Source organism: Dasypus novemcinctus, chromosome 11 (assembly GCF_030445035.2).
Source record: "Dasypus novemcinctus isolate mDasNov1 chromosome 11, mDasNov1.1.hap2, whole genome shotgun sequence".
Taxonomy (NCBI): Eukaryota; Metazoa; Chordata; class Mammalia; order Cingulata; family Dasypodidae; genus Dasypus; species Dasypus novemcinctus.
The window spans coordinates 80,485,325-80,509,897 of NC_080683.1; the positions used below are offsets into that span (position 1 = coordinate 80,485,325).

The following is a 24,573-nucleotide window of genomic DNA, read 5'->3' on the forward strand; positions in this document are numbered from 1 at the left end:
TGCCTTTCATCTGCCTGAATGAACTTTATTTCCTTTGAGGATAGGAACTGAGTCAGAGTCCCTAAACCAGTATTGAGTACATAGGAGGCACTAAATGGAATTCATTAAATTGATCTGAAAAGTTTTCTCCACTAACTGTATATCTAGCAGTCACCTAGGACTACTTTCCCTCCATTTCAGTCACTAAACTCAATTCACTCACACAAATATACAGTAAGAGTCATGAGATTTTTTCTCAGTTTATGGTTTTAATGGTTTTGCAACATTAGATGTACAACATATTTCCAAGCAGCAAGTATGCTTGAAATTGAACATTTTTATAAAGATAATAAAAGTTAATGACTACCCATGATCTATGATCTGACAATACATCTGTTCTTTTTTCATTTGAGATAATAAAAATACCCACCCTAGCTTGTGGCACAGTGTGAAAGAACAAATATAGCCCTATTAATCATGTTTAACCATCAGCTTATTAAGTTATAGTTTTTCAACAGGCTTGTTATACATGGCTGTTAATAGGCTGCAGGTATTTTTTTTAAGAGTCTTTGTAATACAGTTATGTCATAAAGAGATAGCATGGTATAAAAGAACACCTAGTGGGCTAGGAATCAGAAAAGCTAGGTTCTCTATTCTAGTTCAGTTAACATGTAGCCCTGCAACCTTGAGCAAGTCACTGGTTCTCTAGTCTCCAATTTTCTCAATGATTATAAATTAAAAAAATAAATCCTTGCCAACTTGCACTATACCAGTTGACAGGTAACCATAACCCAGAACATAAGAATTTTACTAAGGATATACTAAGAGAAATCTTCCCATATTAAAATAGCTTAAACCACAGTGTAAAACTGGGATTTGTTATTGTTACCTTTTAAAATGAATTTTGGGGCCCAACAACCGTGGAAGTGCACAAGGACAAGGGAGCATGTTTCACATGAAAAAAAAAAAAACTTGTTCATATTGATAAGCTTTAAATTGAGGTAGAAATAACCAAAATCTTAAATTGATAGACAGCTGGCATACCTACATTCCCTAATTGACAAGAGGGTTGTGCTCCAAAAGCTTGTATGTCCATTTTCTGAAAACCTAAGTAGAGGCTAGGTTTCCAACTTAGCCACAGGAACCTAGTGATCCATGATGTAGCTGAGCTGCACAATATTAATACTAAACACTTAAAGTTCTGGGTCCTGAGAATGGGGCTGGTATTACTGAAGAAACAGGAGGAGTGGCAAGGAGACTGAAAGCAGCAATTATTAAAATGAATTACTTTTGACACTTTCTACCCCTCATTCTAGTCCACTGACAGTCTGTTAGGGCACACAGCCCTAACTGCTGCTGTAGCAATCCTACCCAGCCCTGCTACCACAGGACGCTGTGCTTCAACACTCCTTATTTGAGTCCTGAAGCAGTAATTTTACAGCTGTAGAGTAACTGATGGACATTTCAATAAATAGCCCAGAGAATGTTAACACTCTCAGATCATTAGCAGTTCTTAAAGAGAATGCTTGTTATTTGTAAAAACAAAAATATTAGAAACAACCTAAATGTTAAAAATTTTAGACATGGTTATGTAAATTATGATACATCCATACAATAGAATATTACACCACCATTAAAAATGTTTACAAGCAAGTTTTAACAACATGGGGAATGCTTAAAATATAATGCTAAATAAATAAAGAAGATACTAAATGCTATGTCCTTTATGATCTCAACTGTAAAAATTTTAAAAAAACGCAATGAAAAAGACTAAAAGGAAATACAATAGCAATTGTTGGGTGCTTTTTTCCCCAGGTGGTATTCTAATTAATGCTTTCCAGATTTTCTTATATCACACAAGTAACACTTTTGTTATCTAAAAAAGAAAAATTAGTAAAAGTGTTAATTAAAATAAATCCCCTATTAGAATTTTAGGTAGTTAATAACAGTGCTAAATATAAGGCAATGTGGAAATAGATCATTACAGGTAAAAGAGCATTCCTTTCTTTGACTTTATTTGCAAACAGCTTAATTAGGAGATTTGTTTTAAATAAACCACATTATGTAATTATTAGTTTTGTGATTATGAAAATACTGCTTACCACTACTGCTATGTACAGATTCAGTGGTATTGATTCAGTGACACAAGTTACTGGAGCTTGCTTCTCTGGATTAAGGATGCTGGATGCTTCTTTAATCATACAGAAATCATACTGATAATCAGGTAGAAAATAATACAGCCATGTGATTTAGAGAAACAATCAGAAAAAAAATAATGGTTATATGTAAAAAGTTTTTATCCCATCTTAGAACTCTCAGCAAAGAATCTAGGCAAAATTCTTATCTTCTGGATTATAGTAATAGTCTCTGGTACATCTGTCCAGAAAGTCTTACACATACCCCTGTGTATTTTCTCTTTACAAGATAATCATTCTTCTATACATCTTGATTGCCTCACTTAACAACAAACTTTAGAAATCTTTAAACATCAGTATGTACACATCTATCACATTCTTTGTTAAATACTAATAGTCTTATATAATATGGAGGTAACACACCTTAATAAATTAGCTCCGTACTGAGAGTTCTTTGAATTACTTCCAGTTCTTCTCTACCACCAAAGAACTTCCAGTGAACATTCTCCTACACATATTTTTATGCACATGAACACATTTATCCAAAAGGTAAATTTCTAGAAATAGAACTGTAAACTGTGTTGGGTCAAAGAGTATATGTACATTTAAAAATGTACCAATTTACACTCCAGGGAACATTTCTGATCACACAGATTCTTTAAAAGAGGATTTGCAAATTCCAATGCTCCCAATGGTCAGGTAACATAAGTTAGTGAAGCAGGCTGTGCCGAAGAAAATAGCAAACTGGAGAGCTTCTGCTCAGTGATCAAGTGATCACCTTCTACTCAATTCCAGCATACTAAATAATGCCTTGTAGGAATATGTGTCCAATATCAAACTGTCTGATTTAAAAAGAAAAAAAAATCTGGACAGCTCCACAAAATTTCCAGGTTTTTAAAATGTTTGACAACTGATCAAAATTTTAGAATTGGCATGACAAAACACACGTGTGAATAGGAATCATTTCTTGGGTCTCTAACTTATGGTCTATCCTCTAAAGCTTTCATTTACCTCTAAAGCACAAAGATTGTCACAGCAGTATAGAGGATGCTTTAAACAGATAGTTTCAAAGCTGGGATTTCCTCATATTATTTTGTTTTAGAATTAATCAGAAAATGGATTTTATTAAAAATGTGGTTCTTATTCCCTCAAACTATTTGAATAAGATAATCTACACATGCCCCAGATATTTTCATTCATCAGTTGCCTATAACATGTTCTATTGCCTTATATTTTTATTCCTTTAGATTGTTTTATTTCTGTTTTCTTCCTTATATGTAACTACCAACAGACTTTAGGAGTTGACACATTTTCCTCTCAGTGAATCTTCTTTGACCTAAAGGAGAAGAAAATCTTTCTAACCATTTTTCTATACTACCTTGCATTCAACATATCTATCTACTTATGGAACAAATTGTGGGAATGGGAATAAATTTTAAGTTTCTGCTTCCACTTGAAACGTTATTTCTAAGCTACATAAAATCTCCTTATATTAACTTTACTTACAATTTAAAAAATAAAGACAATATAAAATAAATCCTGAAGTTGACAAATCTATATTAAAAACATTCAAATTCATGGTTAAAATATGATATCTAGATTTTTTATCTCTTCTAAATAAATATATAAAAGACTAATTTGAGAACACTTGTGCAATTAAAAACAGTTTGTAAACATTAAAATTATAAACAATGTAATATTCAAGAAGTCAGTAACCTATGTGAAGACTCAGAAGGCAATGGCCTTTTCACAATTAAATTTCAAATAATTAATATTTTTAAAAATTATTGGCTTAATTTATTGCAAATAAAGCATCTGAACAATATTTTTCAGGAATTTCTAACTTTTCATGTAATCTACTGAGATATTTTCTTCATCTAAAACAGGGGTTCTTAACAGGAGTATGTGAACTTGAATTGAAATTCAAAAAACATTCTTGTGGGGACATGTGTGGGTATGATATATTTATTAAATAATAACACAGTATAGTGTAGACTTAGTAAGGGGTCCATGGTTTTCACCTGACTGGCAAAGGGGCCCATGGAACAAAAAAGGTTAAGAACCCCTGAGCTAAAACAAAACAACAAAAAAGAATAAAAAAAGATGTATTAAGGAAGCTTTTTCACTTAGCAAAGCTTTCAATGTATGTATGTCTTTCAGTTAACTATTACTGACAAATATACTGGCTGTTTATCTGAGAAAATCTGCATATAAGTAATTCAACTGACAAGGAAGGAATTGGATGTTCTATCTTAGTTTCCAGAGGGCAAGGTCCTAAACATTACAAACCCCCCTCTGTTAACATTTCTACATGTATGAGTGCTCCTGCTTCCCTTTGAAAGGTATGCTGTTAACTATTCAAGGGTATTTATTCAAAAGAAAACTGATTAAACCACCAAATTCAAAACCCCAATGCTCTGTATTAGGCATATATCATTTCAACTAAACATTCTAACTACAAAAAGCAAATTTAAGAAAATATAAAATTTAATTTAAAACTGTAATCTGCACATCAAATTCCATCTTCCAATATGTCCTCAGAGCTCATAAAGCAAAATGAAAAGAACTATGGGAAAATACTCGATTTTAATTTTACTTTAAATATAAATTAAAACAAAGGCATAAAAAAACTTTGAGGCCACAATATACATAAGAAAACTGACTATTAAAAGATGCAAATAATTCATACAATATAGTATAGTAAGCTTTAATATATAAATTAGATGTCATTTCATCAGCTGTTAATCACATCAATCTAAACTTTACATTATATATTAAACAATTAAAAAGCTAAAAAAAAACCATTGCAATATAGATACAATGTGGAAAAATATATTTGTGGCTTTATACACAATCTAAATCAATCCATTCTATACAACTGTTTTCTAAAATACAAACAGCACTTTACATGCAGTAAAACATACTAAGGTGGATGTTCTCATATTGCTTAATATATAGGAAAGTAAAGAGAAAACACCGTTTTAACAAGACAGTTACATAGCAGAGGTGGAATGTAGAAGAAAATTTTGCCATAACACAATCTTGGATAGCATTAAGGGAATATGAAAAAGGAATTTATACTACCTTCAATTATCATTTTTAAAAAATGACATCTAAAGAATTCTGTGGTTTTTTTCTAATTGCATCAATACTGAGAAATATAAAAGGAAGAGAGAGAGAAAAGAAAAACAACTTGATCCTCTGAATTTTAAACATTAGCCCTGCCTATGGGCTGCATTTTGGCTTGCCTTTCTGTTGACAGTTTCCTAAATTACTTCTGCCACTCTGAATAGCACATCAGTAGTCAGATGAGTTTTCCAGACTTTTTTATGCCATTGTGTAACCATAGCTGCCACAATGTAATGCCACGAGAAGTCTGTCCTTGAGTATTTCTTTACTTGGGTATTCAGGTAACTTAAGCATGTTGATGCTTTAAAAGAAAAATATATCACCATTAAAAAGGAAATCTATGAATTTTCTGATTGTTTTATCTAGCAATGAAAACATTTCTCAATAATTAACTTAAAACCACCCTCTCAAATTTGCATTCAAATTGGAAAACCCCTAGGTTGTATTTAAAAAGAAATAAAGTTTCCTTTAGCATGCAAACGTAGTGTAAGAAAATAAGTTCCATTCACCTTAAAATAAATAATCAATAGGGCAATTTAATTTGAAATGATGGTGTAACTCAGTGATACTTCTGACAGTATAACTTTTAGGATACTTGATCTATAGTCAAATAAATTATAGGTACTTAGGGATTCCCCTAAACATTGCCTACCAAAAAAAAAAGGGGGGGGGGGGGAGAACAAGGAACAATGTAGCTACTTATTTACCAGTGATTCCAAAATCCTGAATAGAGATCATAGTTGAGGTTTTCCTCTCAATGCAGCAAAACAGAAGTTAGACTGTTGATCATTCACAATTAATAAAAATAATTCTTAATGCATTTAAATAAACCAATATAACATACCATGTGCTTGAAGTTGGTAGAAGATTAGGAGTAAATGGCACAGCAGCAATTGTAAAGTTTTGTAATCCACTTCCACCCATGATATTAGCAAACCCACCATGCGGGACTCTGGAACTAAGAGTTCATAACTTAATAAATTGTAATTATAAAATGAAAATCACTCTGTTAGAGATATTTCAAGTTCTAAAATAGGATAAGAATCATTCAATTCTGGAACAGTGACAATATGACATGTTTATGTTTGTAAAACTCAGACACATTCAGTTAAAAGCTGTAAAAGTTGCTTTGTGGCCAGTCAGCAAGCTTGCACTGAGACACATCCCTACACAGTTCCATAAGTCACACCATGCCTCCAACTGGTCACAGCACAATCTTCTATTACATTTACAGTAGGCTGCATTTATAATTATTTGAGTTCGTATTTAAAAATTACCAAACTGGAACTTACTAAACTGGGCCAATTTGAGGGTCCAAACATGCCATATTCACATTTGTAATTCTGAGGTTAGTAAAATGTCTGGAATATATTAGACAATCATTAAATATTTCATGAAGGAATGTTTCATTGCTTAGTTCAGGCAATACAGACTCTTACATATAATCCAAATGATTTCCCTGTTTGTGAAAAACATCTAAGAGCAAGAGTTTTCACAAACAAAACAAACTTCTTTATATTCTCTTTCGAAGTATTCAGAAGATCACATTTTTTTTTGGTACAATGGGCTGGGATAGAACCTGGGACCTCACGTATGGGAAGCCCGTACTCAACCGCTGAGCCACATCGCTTCCCTGAATTGCTTTTCACATTTGTTTTGCTTGTTGTTTGTTTTTTCAGGAGGCACCCAGAAACAAACCCAGGACCTCCCGTGTGGGAGGCAGATGCTCAACAGCTGGAGCCACATCCACTCCTCAAATGTATTTTTTCAGATGCCACCTAACATAATGAAATCACAGGGAGGCACTTAACACATGATCTTAATACTGAATCTTGGTTATATGGCTGTGCAGGATGAAATGCAACTTTTAAAGTTCATTTACATTTGAAAACACTAATATTTCAAATTAGCTTTTATACTTATCATAATTAAACAAACTGATTATGGAAAATGTTCTGCTTCTTAACTGAGTAGTTAATGAGGTGTAATGCTTTCTGGATAAATCAGAGTAATGAGTTAAAAATAGTTAATGTATGGTGTTATTATCTATATTATTGTATTTAAATATATTATTATTTAATTAGCATTAAGTACATACTTAAAAACAGAAGCCAGACTAGTATTAAAAACGTTTTCTAGACAACTGTCCAAAGAGAAATACAAATGGCTAAGAAACATAGGAAAAACCATTCAACATCACTATTGATTAGGGAAATGTAAAACAAAACTACAATGAGGTATCATTTCACACCTATTAGACTGGTTGTTATTAAAAAGTCAGAAAACTGTAAATGTTGAAGAGAAATGTGGAGAGACAGGAATGCTCATTCACTGTTGGTGGTAATGTAGAATGGTACAGTCACTGTGGAGGACTGTTTGGTAATTCCTAAGTAAGTTGAATATAGACTTGCCATGGAACCCAGCAATACCATTGCTAGGTATATACCCAGAAGAACTGACAGGAGTAACATGAATAGATATCTGCACACCAATGTTCATAGTAGTGTTAGTCACGGTAGCCAACGTTGGAATTAACCTGGGTGCTCATTAACTGATGAATGAATAAACAAATTGTGCAGTGTACGCAATGGATTATTATGCAGCAATAAGAAAGGAAGTTGTGAAACATATGACAACATAGATGAACCTGGAGGACATCATGTTGAGTTCATGAAGCAAGCCAGAACACAAAAGAACAAATACTGTATGATTCCCTATTATGAACTAAATATATTATGTGAAATATGAATATGGGTAGAATTGCATATATACAATCATTTTTCTTTGAAGCTGAACAAATGTAGGTTAATGCTACAAAATGTTAATACCATACCAAAAAAAAAAAAACCCACACATTTTACTAAGTGAAGGAGATGAGACACAGAGTACTACATATTGTATTATTCCACTTAAATGAAATGCAAATATAAATCAATTTATAAAGATGAAATGAAACTGTTATGTAGATATGAGGAAGGAATGCTAAGGGGTGTGGAGTCTTTCTTTTCGGATTAATGAAATTGTTCTAAAAATTTTTTAGGATGAATGTACAACATGATAAGATTATACTAAAAGCCATCGATTATACATTTTGGATATAATAGCCAGAAACACCAGCTATGTACAGTGGAGGAAGCATACAGAGATTGAGAGGTAAGGAATTATCTTGTTTGTCTGTTTTTTATTATTATTATTGAAATAATGAAAATGCTCTAATAATTACTGAAGTGATGAACACACAACTAACTATGTGATTATACCAAATACTACTGACTGTACACTTTGGATGAACTGTATGCTTTATTAATATGTATCAATAAAACCAATTTGTTTAAAAAAAGTTTTCTAAAATGTAATTCTTGGTTTGAAGCATATTCAATTTTCATTTTTTAAAACTGCTGAAAAGAGGAACAGGATTTTCTATTTGAAATCACATAGGGGAAAAAATTTAGCAATCCAAGAAAAATAGAGTCTTAAAAACAGAAGAGGGGAGGAGAAGTGGCTCAAGCAGTTGAGCACCTGCCTCCCACATAGGAGGTCCCAGCTTCGGTTTCCAGGGCCTCCTAAAAATAAACAAATAACAAAAAACAGACAACAAGTAGACAACAAAGAAATAAAAAAGCAAAAACAATAAGCAAACAGATGAGGGAGCCATCTTGGGGATGGGTGGGAACAGCAGAAGTTTGGTTGCTATTTAATGCTTTAATAATAAATTGCTAAGCTTATTTTAGTCATCCAAGTGAATACTGAAAAAGTAGGCCTAAATCCTGCTAACAAAACACTAATGGATGAGCAGTTACTACTTAAAAGAGAATATCTGAAAAAACCAGGCTATGTCTGTTTTTAAACAAATATAAAATTCGATATTAACCTATGTATATTAAACTATACCTAAAAAATTAACAAAGGTAACCAAAACGAAAAGGGATTAAAAACAAAGTCCAACTTGTTCTGAATTTTCTATGGAGACAGAATTTTAAAATAAGTACACTACTTCAAAAGGGCAAGATGAGAAAACAAGCCTTGACAATGATTCTTATACAAATTATTTAGCACAGTATTTCAATATCAGGATGTGATACACACAGTGAATGGACACAGAAAGCAGACAACGAGGCCGGGGGGAAGGGGAGAAAAATAAATAAAAAATAAATCTTAAAAAAAAAAAAATGGACAAAAGACTTGAATGAACATTTCTCCAAAGAAGATACACAAAATGGCCAAAAAGCACATGAAAAGATGTTTAATATCATTAGCCATTAAGGAAATGCAAAGCAAAACCACAATGACATTCTATTTGGTACTAGAATGGCTACTATTTTTAAAAATGGAAACAAACAAGTGTTGGGAGAGGATATGGCGAGAAAGGGAAAACACTCTACATTGCTGGTGGGAATGTATAATGGTACAGCTGCTGTGGAAGACAATCTGGCAATTTCTTAGAAAGTATAGAACAACCATATGATCAGCATCCTACCTCTAGGTATTTACCCAAAAGAATTGAAAACAGACTCAAATAGATTTTTTGCACATCAATGTTCATAACATCATTATTCAAAATTGTCAAAAGATGGAACACCTAAGTGTCCCTGATCAGATGAATGGATAAGCAAAATGTGGTATATACATATAATGAAATCTTCTTCCATAAAAAAGAATGAATTTCTGAATTTTCAGATACATGTAACAACATAGATGAACCTTGAAGACATCTTACTGAATGAAAAGTCAGACACAAAAGGGACAAATATTACATGATCTCACTGATATGAATTACCCAGAATCAGCAAATTTAGAGTAAGAAACCAGAATATATAATACCAGGGGCCAATGTAGGTGGAGAGAATGGGGAGGGAATGCTTAATTGATACAGAATTTCTGTTTGGGATGATGGAAAAGTTTTAGTAATGGATGGTGGTGATGGTAGCACAACATTGTAAATAAAATTTAACACCATGGAATGACATATTTGAATGTGGTTAAAAGGGGAAATTTTAGGTTACATGAATGTTACTAGAACAAAAATTTTTTAAAAATACACTCATAGGACTATATAACACAAAGTGAACCCTAATGTAAACTATGAACTATAATTAATAATACAATTACAATAATATTCTTTCATCAATTGTAATAAAGGTGCCACACCATTACAAAGAATTAATAATAGTAGGTATACAGGAACTCTATGTTTTCTTCATGATTTTTCTGTAGCCTTACAACATCTCTAATTTAAAAAAATACTCTTTTAAAAACTGGAATGTAAAAACTGAAAATATAGGTACTGAAAAATATGCAAATGAATATATATACAAAATCTTAGTAACAGGGAAAGATTTATGAAAAACCATAAAGGAAAATACTGATAATCAATTTGGGACAAAATATTTTAAAACATCTATGTTATAAATTAACTCACTTGGAAATCTGTGCATGTAATAACTTAAAAAGTTAAAAGGCAAATGAAAAACTAGGAAAACAGAGTTAATATTAACTCATTTAAGTGAAAAAAATTGAACTTTTAAAATGACTGTAGAATAATGTGTAAAGAATAAAGACACAATTCACACATGCAAGAAAATTATTTCCATAAGAAATCATGGGAAAATAAAAATATTTATGTGTTGATATAAAAAGGAAAATGGACTTCTCATTCCCTACTGATATGAATATTGATTGTTTTCTGGACAATAAATCCATAATATATGTATCAAGATTGCTTTACATACTCATATATAAAAAAAATTTTTTCTAAGAATTACCCTACAAAAATAATCAGCCTGGCACACAAACATAAGAATTCCTTTTTTGAGAGGCACTATTCATAAACAGGAAAATTTAGGAAGGATTAGATTAAGGGAAGTTCATATATGGAAGGTTATGATAGTGCTACAAATGGAGCAACTTCTAATGGTATATTCCTAAATTCACAAAGTTATAAAATAGAAACTATTTTTTAAAAATTAAAATTTATATAAGCAGGAAAAGTTCTCAAAGGTTAACCAAAATAATTATCTTAGGAATTGAGATTAAAGGTGGTTTGCCTATTTGTTTTTGAAGTAGTTTTTTGCTTATCAGATTGTCTAACCCTCCTACATAGAAAATTATAATTGTTGTTTAATCCAATTCATTAAGTTACTTGAGTCTGAGTATTTCTTGGCACTCAGGCAAAAAAACTACCAACAAGGTTTTCTTTCCATCTTTAATCTACATCCTTGAATATTTGTTTTATTTCTTTTAAAATTAGATTTATAGTGTGACTCCAACAATTTTTCTAACTATTTCTGTTAAAAGACCAAAAAGACATCCCAAAATGTAATACCAATTGTCTCTGAGTAATGGGATTACTTAATGGGCTTTTCATTTTCTCTTATGTGTTTTCTCCATTTTCCTAATCTTCTACAATGATCACATACTACTTTTTTTTAGGATGTCTGGGAATCAAATCCAGGACCTCATACATGGGAAGCAGATACTCAACCACTGACCTACACCCACTCCCCAGTGAGAGTTGTTTTTTTTGTTTGTTTGTTTTGTTTTTAGGAGGTACCGGGGATTGAACCCAGGACTTCATACATGGGAAGCAGGTGCTCAACCACTTGAGATACATCCACTCCCCCATATACTACTTTTAAAATAATGTAGTTTTTAAAATATTTATTTTATATAGATAAACATACACTCACAATTATGTTTTTTAAAAAAACAAGAAGGAAAAGAAGAAAGTACATCAATTTTCTGATAGTGGTTATTATTCCTGGCAGGGGGTGATTTTTCTTATTCCTAATTTTCTGTGTTTCAACTTTCATAGAACCATGTACATATATAATGGAAAACAGAACTTTATTTTCATAAATAGAAAGTAAACAAATGAAGCTATCAAGAATGAATACCAGACAATTCTAACATCTGTAGAAATAAAAGTTAAAAGAGGTTTCAATCACATAGTTTTCAAATAGCTATTATATTTAATTGGATCCAAAAGCAGATTTTTTCCAAGAAGTCTAGTATTACAAATTATTTCTTAGGACATGAATCTTGAGACTGTAAAGTCTAATAAGAGCTGGAGAACAATTGCTGTGCACGGGTAGCATGTGTGTGTGTGTACATGCTATCTAAGGGCTGTATGATTAAATCAAACCAGCAACAAACAAATATTAAAAACTTAACCAGCATCATTGTCTTACCTAAAGAATGGAGAGATTGCCACCATAAAATAAAATACATGCTCACAGCCCTGAGTGGAACCATTCCTTTTTTAATACATTAATAAACATTTATTCAGTGGTTCTAGATACATTTTATCTTTAAAATCTAAATAAATCTTTGTTTAATACCTAAAAAAGCAGAAACAGAGGTTAAGATACCAACAGTTCATAATAAGAATTCTTCATTTCGGTTATTTATCCCTAAGCCATTAGGCAATGGAATATATTAAATTATTCTCACATTATAGTAAATATACTTCTTACCTGCCAGTAACAAACTGCAAGAGAAGAACTCTTTCCTCTTGAGTAATGTCTTCCACAACTTCCCAGAACCACTAAACAATAACAAAAAAAAAAACTTGGCTCATATTTCAGCACAATTACAGACTTTTTAATACCAGAGAAATATTCAATATTCACAAAGCATACTTTATTCTATAAAACTCATTTATCAAAAACAGTTTCACACAAAACTTTCATAAGCAATATTCCCATAAGAAGAATTTAGGGAAATACTTTATTTTGTTAATTAATGTAGGTTTTCATCCAGTAGTGTTTGGAAAGCTTACAAAATTAAATGGCAAAATTTAGCTTCATTCTATGCTCCAGAGAGATTTTACCTGAATAACTGGATCTTCTCTTTCATAGCCACTTGTGTATTCTGTATTTTTTATCCAATCACTCACATCAATTTCTGGCATGCCAGAAAGCAGTAGCTCCTTTGGGGAGGAAGAAAAAATATTGCATTAATCTTCTCTGGGAGAAAAAGTTATCTCATTTAAATAGTAAATGTGCCTTAATTATAACTAATCCCAACTAAAACTGATTTATTTTTGTGACAGTTTCTGCATGTCATCAATAAAAAGCACTCATAGGACAGAATCCTTGATACTAATGGTCTCAAATATTATGAAAAATCTCCACACTGATACAATGTAATTAAAACATGAAACGAGATACAAGTTTATGTATAAGGACAGTTCATATGTGTAACAATTTTATTAAAATTATCACTTTTGGTTTACTTTATGATTATTTTTATTTTCTGATTCTTCGCAAATTTGTTAAATTCTGTAAGTAAAGAAGACAGTATTCTCAACATGAAAGTGATAACAAAGACGTGAGTAAATCCTGGGTTAAGCAGAGGAAAGACTGTGAAGAAACCTTTGTCAGTAAGGGGGAAAAAAAGAGGGACTATAATAAAAATAGTTACTATCAGGAAAAGATCACTGAAATAGTCCGCTGGAATTGGGTGTAGCATATACAAGCCAAACTAACAGTCAGAAACTGACACATACAAGCGTTCATAGCCATTAGCTTACCTAGTTTACATGGCTCAATATTTTAATATTCTGGTATTATTATGAATAAGTTCATAAGCAGCACAGTACAGAAGGACAGCCCCTCTGATATTTGGTAAGAACCTTTCAACTGTAATAATACTATGTATGTATTAATGACAACTTTGTTGTTACCATTTTTGAAACAGAAAACTCACTTCATGTCTTGAAACAGTCTCTGTCCACATGGATAAATCCACCTCTAGTTTAGTATACTAGAGCTACTAAATCCCTTCTCCTCATTAAAATTCCAGAGTCTGTCTTTAACTGACATGAACATCTAGTTTAGATGTTTGTACCAATTCTACTGTTTAAGTTTCTTCTCCCAACATTACCCTTTTTTAGGAAAGACACAAATCATAAAATGCCACATGAAAGATCCTAAAATTAAAGCCCATATTCTTGACACTGAGAGATAGTTTGGCAAGATTGATGGAGAGACTAGGCTCTGGAGTCAAGAGAGCACAGTTCATAGAATGGCTCTAACACATACTTTGCTCCATTTTATGTAAAAGAATTACTTATCTGGTTACTAAGTTTAAGATAAGCAGAATCAAATCTCCTAACACATCTCTAAACATGAACATTAAACAATAATATCTTACTCTATATTATTCCATTTATAAGTAGTCCAAAATTATTTCTAAATTACAACAACTGGAATTTTATATGTTGGCAAGAAAAGAACAGTTATTTTTCCTTACCAATTCATATTCATCAAAAAGTTGTATGAGGGAAGGTGGAATGAACATATGAAAGCCTTGTAAAAATGCATTTATCTGGGGCTGAATGGCTCTTGTCATACGAAGTTCTGTAACTAGCTGGACATACTCTGCCTATAAAGGAAAAAAATTTGCAATGATTTTTTAAATTTTTCACATAATTACGGTAATGCCTATATAATTCATTTCTTGGTGGACAGGTAGGTTTAGAATATTCATACATCTCAGTAAGTCAGGAAACCACTAGACCAAAATCCAAGGAATCATCTCTGACACACTGTATCAGTGAGTGCTATCAAATCTACCTTTAAAAAATATTCTCGGGGAGCAGGTGTAGCTCAGTGGTTTGGGCACCTGCTTCCCATGTACCAGGTCATGGGTTTGATTCCCAGTACCTCCAAAAACATTCTCAATCTGATCTTGTCACTTCACCTCTACTTCTAGTACCCTGGTCTAAGACGTCATCATCTCTGGCTTGGATTACTGCAACACGGTGTCCCTTGTTTCCATTTTCACCTCTGTACTGCTACTTCTCCACAACACATGCAAAGTGATTTTTCTGCTCAAGTGTAATTCAAACTACGTAACTCCCCTGTTCAAAAACCGTACAATGACTTCCCATCTACTTAAGAGTTAAAAACCTAAATTCCTTGCCTAGTGGCTTAGGACCTAAATGATCCAGTCTTTGACTTTCTCTCTGACATCATTTCCTTCTACTTGCTCACTTACTCAGCTCTAGCTTTCACTGGCCTTTTTGATACTCCCCAAGCACAAGCTTGTTTAGGCTTTAGAATCTTTATATTTCTGGTCTAAGTAAAATGCCTCACCAGAATGAAATTATCCTGCAGGCCTTGTCTTGTCTACCATTTTGTATCAGAGCTCCTTTATAAAAGTAGCAGCCACTTTTTAAGAGTACACCAAACATGTGATGGATGAATGCATACATTCATCAACTTACTTAATACAGACTTAGAACTTGACGAAATGGCTCATTTAAGCATACCCAATTTGAGTCTGAGTGAAGGTAAGCTATTTTAACACATTTTACATTCAAATACATCATCACTGTCGTAGAAAATATTATCTCAAAATTTTTAGCTAGTAATAAAAAAATGTATTTTGGCCCAGACCAGAATGAATTATCTACTGATCTATAATTTATGAGCTGTTATCATTTACATATTTTTAAATTACTTCTAAGTGAAACTTTGTGCATTAAAAGCATTATGCTATATTCACTTCTCATATCCCAGGAATGAGTACTCTAAACAGAGGAGAGAAAGCCAGTTTTAGCCCCCTTCCTTTCTTCCTTCTTAGTACTAATCTGATGCTCTGCTCCAAAACTGAAAACACAAAACAAAAAACTAGGCATGAGTCAGCAAGTTATATATGACTGGGCTATGAATTATCTGTACCTTTCAAAGTTATCAAAGTGTCATAGTGAATTCCTCACACCTTGCCACAATCCCTACGTGGCTGCTTGTACAATCTGGCAAGAGCAAGCTACCATCTCTGCTGTCCAATCTACCCCACTCCTCAAATCACCCTAAGGTTTTCCTTTAGTATATATACAACAATTAATGAGTTACTAGAGAGTTTCTAGAGAGGGAGACAGAAATGTGTGCCAATCAAACAGAAATGTATACTAGATTTTAGAGTCCAACTCAAGAAATAATATAAATAAATTGGTACTGATGACTCTACTGGATGCACTAAAATTTTTCTGCCCCATCCCTTCACTTATTATATTATATTTATGTTTATGAGGCCCTATTTCCCCTAAATAAGAATGGCTCTTTCCCAAGAGGCTTTGGTTTTATCATTGTAAGGTACTATTTAATAATTATTGTTCAAGACCTTTACAAATGAAGCATGAAAACAACAGATTTGTGACTTAAGTACAATGGATTCAATTTGCCACTGCATTAGAATTGTACAATCTATTTTTATCAACCAATTCCTATTATTTCCTCATATTATCCATTCTTAAAAATTAATTTTGCAAGTACACACTAAACTTTTCTCATACTTTTCCTTCTGCTCTAATACTATTTTCCACATTTATTTTAGTAAGTAGCTATTGGATATCAATTTCTGACAACAAATTTGTGACAATCAGTTCCTTCAGATCTCAGTCTCAGTATTAATTAAGTAATTGCAGTGGGCAAGGTCCTTGGAGATTATTTTTCAGTATAAAACAAAACCCTAGCCATTACAAAACCCTCCGAAGTTATTTAGTAAAATAAAAGTTATCCAAATAGGTGAAAGAAAACTGTTTCAGAAAAAAAATGTGAATCAAATTGGTTCTGAAATATATTACGCCCTGCCTCCTTAAGCAGCACATATTTAAACGGAATAATACAAAGTAACCTTTTCTTGATGATATAATTATTACTATGAATACCCACTATATTATAAGCTAAAATTTCAGTTGTTCATATTTTGCAGAATTACACTGGTTGCATTTCCACTGCCTATAGAGGTACTCTAGTGAGGCATCCCCACACTTTATGTCTTTGTATAACTACATCAAATATCTTTCACACTTTAGGGAACCAGTGTAGACCTTTAGATAACAATCAGTCCACAAAACACTGGCGTAAAGAATTGCACAATTAAACAATAATATAAACCAAATCCAAAATCTAACTTTGTTTTCAAGTATTAAAACAGCTGATACAACTTTGGGGGATGGGCCTATTTAATCCCCAACAGATGGCATATCCTAAGAGAGGCATATCTGCTTCCAGTTGAGTTTCAACTGTCAATTCTTTGAGGCCATAAAATTATCCCTCAGAATTAAAGTGGAGAATTAATCATATTGAAGAACCTGAGTTAGTACCTATACTGGTGAAATAATGTGTTAATATATAAAAAGTTTTCAACCATGGGAGTCTAAGTATAGAGACAAGAACATTAACAGCACAAAAAGAGAATTAGTAACTTTTCTCTAGTAATTCAATCTCTGTGCTTAATAATTGATATTAGATAGGTAAGCAAAAAAATAAACTAAAAAACGAATAAAAACCATAACTAATGAGATTCAATTCTGATATTACGTTCCAGTTAATTTACATGTCAAAGTACAGAAATACTTCATTTCAATAATCTCCTAATTTTCTGAACATAAGGAATGGATCACTTCACTCCTTGGAAATCTTCCCTAAAATTGTAATCTCTTTTCAGGCTTTGAACCTAAACTGTCTTCTCACTGGGGAGAGGGAGGACAGGGGATACTGAAAACTGGCTCATTTTATGAAGTTATTTTATTCTTGAAAATCTTCACTATTTCCTAAAAATTCTCCACTGACAACTCAAAAGAATACCAGTCTTTTGTAGGAATAAGCAGATACAAGCAAAAGGAGAGGCAAATTTTACAGTGCAACATATCTCAACAATGTATTCTTTACCAATGTACCTTTATTTTTAAAAAATTTTTCCCTAACCGCAACCACAGCCCTCCCCGCCCCTCGCTACCAGCTGTTTTTGCTGTGTCCATTTGTCCATTCACTGTGTGATCTTTTGTATCTACTTCTCTTTTTGTCTTCTCTTCTTGTCTTTTTCCTCTAGGATTCACTGGGATTCAATCCTGGGGACCTCTAATGTGGAGAGAGGTTCCCTGTCAATTGTGCCACCGCAGTTCCTGGTCTCTGCTGCGCTTCAGCTTGACTCCCCTTCGTTTCTCTTTCATTGTATCATTATTTTACTGCACGACTCACTTTGCAGGCACTGGCTCATTGCGCAGGCACTCAGCTCGCCACATGAGCACTTGGCTCACCGCACAGGCAAAATTTATTTTCAAATTCCTAATTGTGGATGCAAAGTCTTTGAGGGTTTGCCCTATCTACATGCCCCAATCTCATCTTTTTCTTCTTACTCTGCAATGTAAAGTAGCTCCACAACTCTGATCTACGTGTGATTCCCCTAATCTGTCATTCTCTGTCATTCTGTGCCTTGCTGTAAGCCTAGAACATTTTCTTCTACCCTTACGTAATGTTTCTTACTTCCTTACCTAATGTTTCTCATCTATAATTCAACTTCTATGCAAATGACTCTATTCCATAATATCCTTTCAATTCCACCCCTTTTTTTTCTTCCAGCCTAGGTGACATTTATGATTAGTATTATAAAAGTGATATTAACATTTAAAACCCACCAAGTTTTCAACATGCAACGTTGTCAACAGGGCAAAAGAAAGTAAACTCTGGGTCTTAACCGCCACTTCAAGTTTCCTTAGTTTGGTTTTTAAAGAACTAAGAATTAAGCAGAAAGGTACTGGAGATCTAAACAACAACAACAAAAAGGCACTTTTAACTCAAGATTTTATAGTCCTATGATTTTAGCTTTAGGTCAAGAATAAAACATTGAAAGGAGAATGCTACAAAAAGATGAGGAAACTATTTAAATATTAACATTTCTGCTCCTGGTAATTCAGTCATTTTCAAAAAATGAAACCACAGGTATTGTTCTAGGTTTTAAAACCATTTATTGGGAAGCGGATTTGGTTCAACAGATAGAGCGTCCTCCTACCACATGGGAGATCCAGGGTTCAACCCAAGGCCTACTGGCCCATATGGTGAGCTGGCCCATGCACAGTGCTGATGCACCCAAGGAGTGCCATGCCATGCAGGGGTGTCCCCTGCGCAGGGGAGCCCCACGTGCAAGGACTGCACCCTGTAAGGAGAGTCGCCCAGCATGAAAAAGTACAGCCTGCCCAGGAGTGGCACCGCACACACAGAGAGCTGATGCAGCAAGATGATGCAACAAAATGACACAAATTCACAGTGTCGCTGACAAGAATATAAGCAGACACAGAAGAACACACAGTAAATGGACACAGAGAGCAGACAACTGGCAGGGGGGAGGGCAGGGAAGGTGAGAGAAATAAATAAAAAATAAATCTTTAAAAAATAAATTAAACCAATTATTGACAGACATAAAATTTAAAAGAGCACTACATTTCAAATATGAAACTAATATATATCCTTTTGCCTTCAATACTTGAATTTATTTAATGTACTGATTTTTAAATAAAAGTTATTTTTATCTATTTGGTTTACTGCTACAATTACCAAAGTCTTCTAACAAAACTTAGGAATAAATGACTCCCCCATGTGGAGATCAGCTTACATAGGTTCTCTCATTAATAAGCTTGGCAAGTCATTTAAACCACAGTATGCTAACAAATTATAAAGTTGAACTCCAAAGGTTACAATTACAACATTATACCTAATAAAGTAAAAGGTTGATTCTAAACTAAGTTATGATGGAAATAACTTTTAAAATAACAATAGTAATGTCTCTAAAGAACAGATTTGAAAAATTTAAATAACATTTTGTAAACTGAATACTGAAACAATTTTAAGGCAAGGGGATCACTGTAACTATAGGCATATTTCTCAAGATTTTTAAATTTGTAAATGAATCAGGATATTTATATATATATATATATATATATATATATAAGCATTAAATGGTTAAACATCAGCAACTAGATATATAATTATAGCAGACTTTTACTGGTAATATTAGAAAATGAAGAGGTGTCAATTTGTTATGAAATATGTTTATACCAAAAAAAAAAAGAACGCTGAGACTTATTCTGAATGAGATCCTGTTTTTACTTTCATTAGCAAAGCTAATCATTGAAGACAAATCCAAGTTACTGAAATCAGCCAAGCAATTAGCTAATATAGTTAAATTAAAATGTCTTATACTTGGAAACAAAAGTTTCAAGTTCTTTAATATTACAATAGTATTCCAGTCTCAACTAAGTTCATGAAGGGTATGCCTACAATGTAAGTATATTTTTATTTAATATTTGTATTCAGTATCTTCTTTCTAGGTTCAATAGAAGACACAAGTACAAAAGAACTAGGAAAATAAGTATTTAAAAACTTCTAAACAAAAATAATGTCATAGTGGGAGGGGGCTGCTAGGAGATATAAGTATATATATATACTAAATATCATACAACTTTTAATGGGTTTTTCCACTTTGTCCTACCAAATAAATCTAAAAAGGAGTGACAAATCCACTTGCCAGATACAGTAAATTCACAAGATAGGAATCATGTTGAAGGTTGTCTTGTGTAAAGCATTCATTTGTTTCATAAAGAGTCCATGCTGAAGCAGATGTGGCTCAAGAGGGGAAGTGGATGTGCCTCAAGCAGTTGAGTGCCTGTTTTCTACAAGGGAAGTCCCAGGTTCGGTTCCCGGACCCTCCAAAATAACAACAAGCAGCAAACAACTGAAGAAAAAAAAAAAACAACTTAGGGGAACCAATGTGGTCAGTGGTAGTTGAGCACCGGCTTCCAACATATGTGGTCCTGGGTTCAGTCCTTGATGCAGAGTACCGCAAAAATAAAAAAAAAATTTAAAAAAGGGGTCCAAGACTTTATTATCCTTGAGAGTAGGTTCCTACTGTAAAATAATAAAGTAAATGTACTATAATTAGAAGATTTTTAAAGTATTTTCATTCATTAGTAAGCTCCCATAGATTTAAAAAATTAATCCAAGCATTTATACTATTTTATTATTTTTTTTTTAAACTGTATGTATTTTATTTTATTTTATTTTTTTTAAAGATTTATTTATTTATTTAATTCCCCCCCCCTCCCCTGGTTGTCTGTTCTTGGTGTCTATTTGCTGCGTCTTGTTTCTTTGTTCGCTTCTGTTGTCATCAGCGGCATGGGAAGCGTGGGCGGCGCCATTCCTCAGCAGGCTGCTCTTTCTTTTCACGCTGGGCGGCTTTCCTCACGGGCGCACTCCTTGCGCGTGGGGCTCCCCCACGCAGGGGACACCCTTGCGTGGCACGGCACTCCTTGCGCGCATCAGCGCTGCGCATGGCCAGCTCCACACGGGTCAGGGAGGCCCGGGGTTTGAACCGCGGACCTCCCATATGGTAGGCGGACACCCTAACCACTGGGCCAAAGTCCGTTTCCCTTATACTATTTTAATCTTCTATACCTAACATGGTTAATATTGAAATCCATCTAAATTCTGCCTCAACACGGCCAATTTTGCATGCAGTATAAAGAACACTAGACTTGAAACTAGAGGTCCTGGGTTTTGGCCTCAGCTTTGCCATTAACTCTTCAGAATTCGCTTTCCTCACAAGTAAAATGAGGTTAGACTAAGAGGAATTCTAAGCATAAATGTGTAAAAATTCAGCTCCTAATTTTATTTTCAACAATTAAATTTCATGTTTTTATGGTTTCTAATTTTCAAAAATTAAAATTATACAGCTTAATATACATTTCTGCCTGTCTTTATATCTCTGAAACCAAGAGCCTATTTGTATAGACTACAATCCAATAACAACTAACATTTGGGTAATGTTTTTCAATTTACAAAATGCTAATAAAATTCTGTATGGGAAGTTTTATTATCCTACTTTTACAGAATAGAAAGTTGGGGTTCAAATTGTTTAAAATGTGCTTAAGTCTTTAGACCTTTTTAAAAATTCTACATTTTACTAAATCTATAATCTACAAACATTTACTGAGCTTGTTCTTTTTAATAGTTGATTCAGAAGTTCCCTTAGAATTATAATCCAACTGAAGAAAAGGAAAAGGATTTTAGTCTTGTTGAACCAAAAGTTGCAACTGGTAAGTGACAGAACTGGGATTCATGTCCAGATCTTCTGACTCCTAATTCTCTATATACCAAAACATACAATAAAACTGTATTATAGGGAAGCGGACTTGGCCCAGTGGATAGGGCGTCCGTCTACCACATGGAAGGTCCGCGGTTCAAATCCCGGGCCTCCTTGACCCGTGTGGACCTGGTCCACGCGAAGTGCTGATGTGTACAAGGAGTGCTGCACCATGTAGGGGTGCCTCCCACATAGGGGAGCCCCACATGCAAGGAGTGTGCCCATAAGGAGAGCCACCCAGCGTCAAAGAAATTTCAGTCTGCCCAGGAATGGGGCCGCACACACAGAGAGCTGATGCAGCAAGATGATGTAACAAAAAAGACACAGATTACCATGCCACTGACAATAACAGAAGCGGACAAAGAACACGCAGAAAATGGACACAGAGAACAGACAACCGGGGCGGGGGGGGAGGGGGGGGAAGGGGAGAGAAATAAATAAAATAAATCTTTAAAAAGAAAAAAGTATTATATAATAAAGTCACACTTTAATTTTCAACAGTGAAATTTAAAACATATGCTAAGATTTAAAAATAATATGGGGAAACGGACTTTGGCCCAGTGGTTAGGGTGTCCGTCTACCACATGGGAGGCCCACGGTTCAAGCCCCGGGCGTCCTTGACCTGCGTGGAGCGGCCCATGCTCAGTGCTGATGTGCGCAAGGAGTGCCGTGCCACACAGGGGTGTCCCCCGCGTAGGGGAGCCCCACGCGCAAGGAGTGCACCCATAAGGAGAGCCGCCCAGCGCGAAAGAGGAAGCAGCCTGCCGAGGAATGGCGCCACCCACACTTCCCGTGCCGCTGACGACAACAGAAGCGGACAAAGAAACAAGACGCAGCAAAAAGACACAGAAAACAGACAACCGGGGGAGGGGAGGGGAATTAAAATAAATAAAAGTAAATCTTAAAAAAAAAAAAAAGCTAAAAATAATATGTACAGAGGAGACACAATAAATAAAAATAAAGTGTAGTTAAGAGGTCTAACAGATTTACTAGATCACAAGCATTTACAAAATATAAACATGGGGATTTCCTCCTTTTTCTACTGGAACTTGTAATATCGCACTTTTTCAACTTGAAATAGTGATTATTACAAATATGATCTTCTGAGGTTATATTTTTAATCACATTTTCTTTTAATGCCCATGTCCAATTTAAACAATGGTAGCATTTGCTGAATTATGCTCTAGGCTGCTTCAGGAACCACCTCAGCATAGCTAACACAATATTGAAATGACCTCTTTTAACTCAAAGTTTGAGAAATCAACCTTATTTGATGGTTTATTCATCTAAATGTTTTATCTGCTTTGAAAATGTAACAGTAAAGCTTTTCCTACCTAGTGCCAGAAGAGTAACTGGCAAACTACCAGGGAATGGCTAAAGTAAAAATTCTAATACTCACTTTGTTATTTTGTGTCACAAGAATACTTCCACCCCCAGGTTTCAAAGGCACTTCTTCCATTGCTCCAAATACATCAGTCTCAACAGAAAAAGTTAGTTCTAGACCCAGATCACTAATATCATTATCTAAAATCCACTGTAAATTTTTGGCATATTCTGGATCAATGGATGCTACATCTTGATAATTTACAGGAATACCTAAAAATGCAAACATACAACAGTTATAGTCTCAACGTTTTTTGTCTTTCCTTATCTAGTTAATGGTAAAACACTGCCCTCTACAGATAATCTGTAAAATCACAACATATAATCCAATTTACGGAATGATTTAAATGGATGCTAACTCCTGAATTTGGAAGTTGATTGAGTTTGTGTCTTCTACATTCTTACAAAACAATCGTTAACGGCTATCATAAAATTTTTACAAACACCAAAAGTGGCAATTCTCCTAATTTTGTTCATATTAACAGGCACTCAAACTTAACACGGGAAGGAAAAAAAAAAACTTTTAGTGAAGGGGGTTAAAAAAGTGGGGCCTTTTTGTTCTTCTTCAGGCCTAGAGGTTCCTTATATATGCAGATGGTCCCCAATCAAAATAAAAATGATCTCATCTAAAATGCCACCACTTCTCTACTTAGTTTTCCCTGAAAACTGCAAGAAAAATACTTTAAATAATAAATGGTAATAGAACAGAACCATACCAAGAATGTGCTTGTAGAATGATCTTGTGAAGTAAATGTTGACCAGCTGCCTATGGTTCAAAGCTAATCCCAAGATCTGTCCAGCAAACCGAAAATAGTTCAAGTGATCAGGATTTACATAGGAATTGCTATTAGGTTGAAAAGTTGTTCCTATTAAAATAAATGGACAAAATAATTATTCTTAAGAATCTATATGCAAGAGAGATAATTTTAAGACAGATAAATCAATTCACATACAACTGCAGCAAAACTAAGGTTACATTATATGTAAACTTCCACAGGAATGTTCTTTATGGAATATATGA

The 24,573-nt window shown here is 33.8% G+C and overlaps 1 protein-coding gene across 4 annotated transcripts in view; it reads right to left on the reverse strand.

Moving 5' to 3' along the window:
- Window positions 1–228: 228 nt before the first annotated feature.
- Window positions 229–24,573, reverse strand: part of HACE1 (HECT domain and ankyrin repeat containing E3 ubiquitin protein ligase 1) — a 96,249-nt gene continuing 71,904 nt past the window's right edge. For all 4 annotated transcript variants that reach the window (XM_058307196.1, XM_058307200.1, XM_058307199.1 and 1 more), the window contains 7 exons: window positions 24,269–24,418; window positions 23,569–23,765; window positions 14,496–14,627; window positions 13,072–13,170; window positions 12,716–12,786; window positions 6,088–6,201; window positions 229–5,544 (listed from right to left, as the gene is read on the reverse strand). In XM_058307196.1, the coding sequence (XP_058163179.1) occupies window positions 5,442–5,544; window positions 6,088–6,201; window positions 12,716–12,786; window positions 13,072–13,170; window positions 14,496–14,627; window positions 23,569–23,765; window positions 24,269–24,418 (866 nt within the window). In that variant the 3' untranslated portion in view covers window positions 229–5,441. The remainder of the gene's footprint in view (window positions 5,545–6,087; window positions 6,202–12,715; window positions 12,787–13,071; window positions 13,171–14,495; window positions 14,628–23,568; window positions 23,766–24,268; window positions 24,419–24,573) is intronic.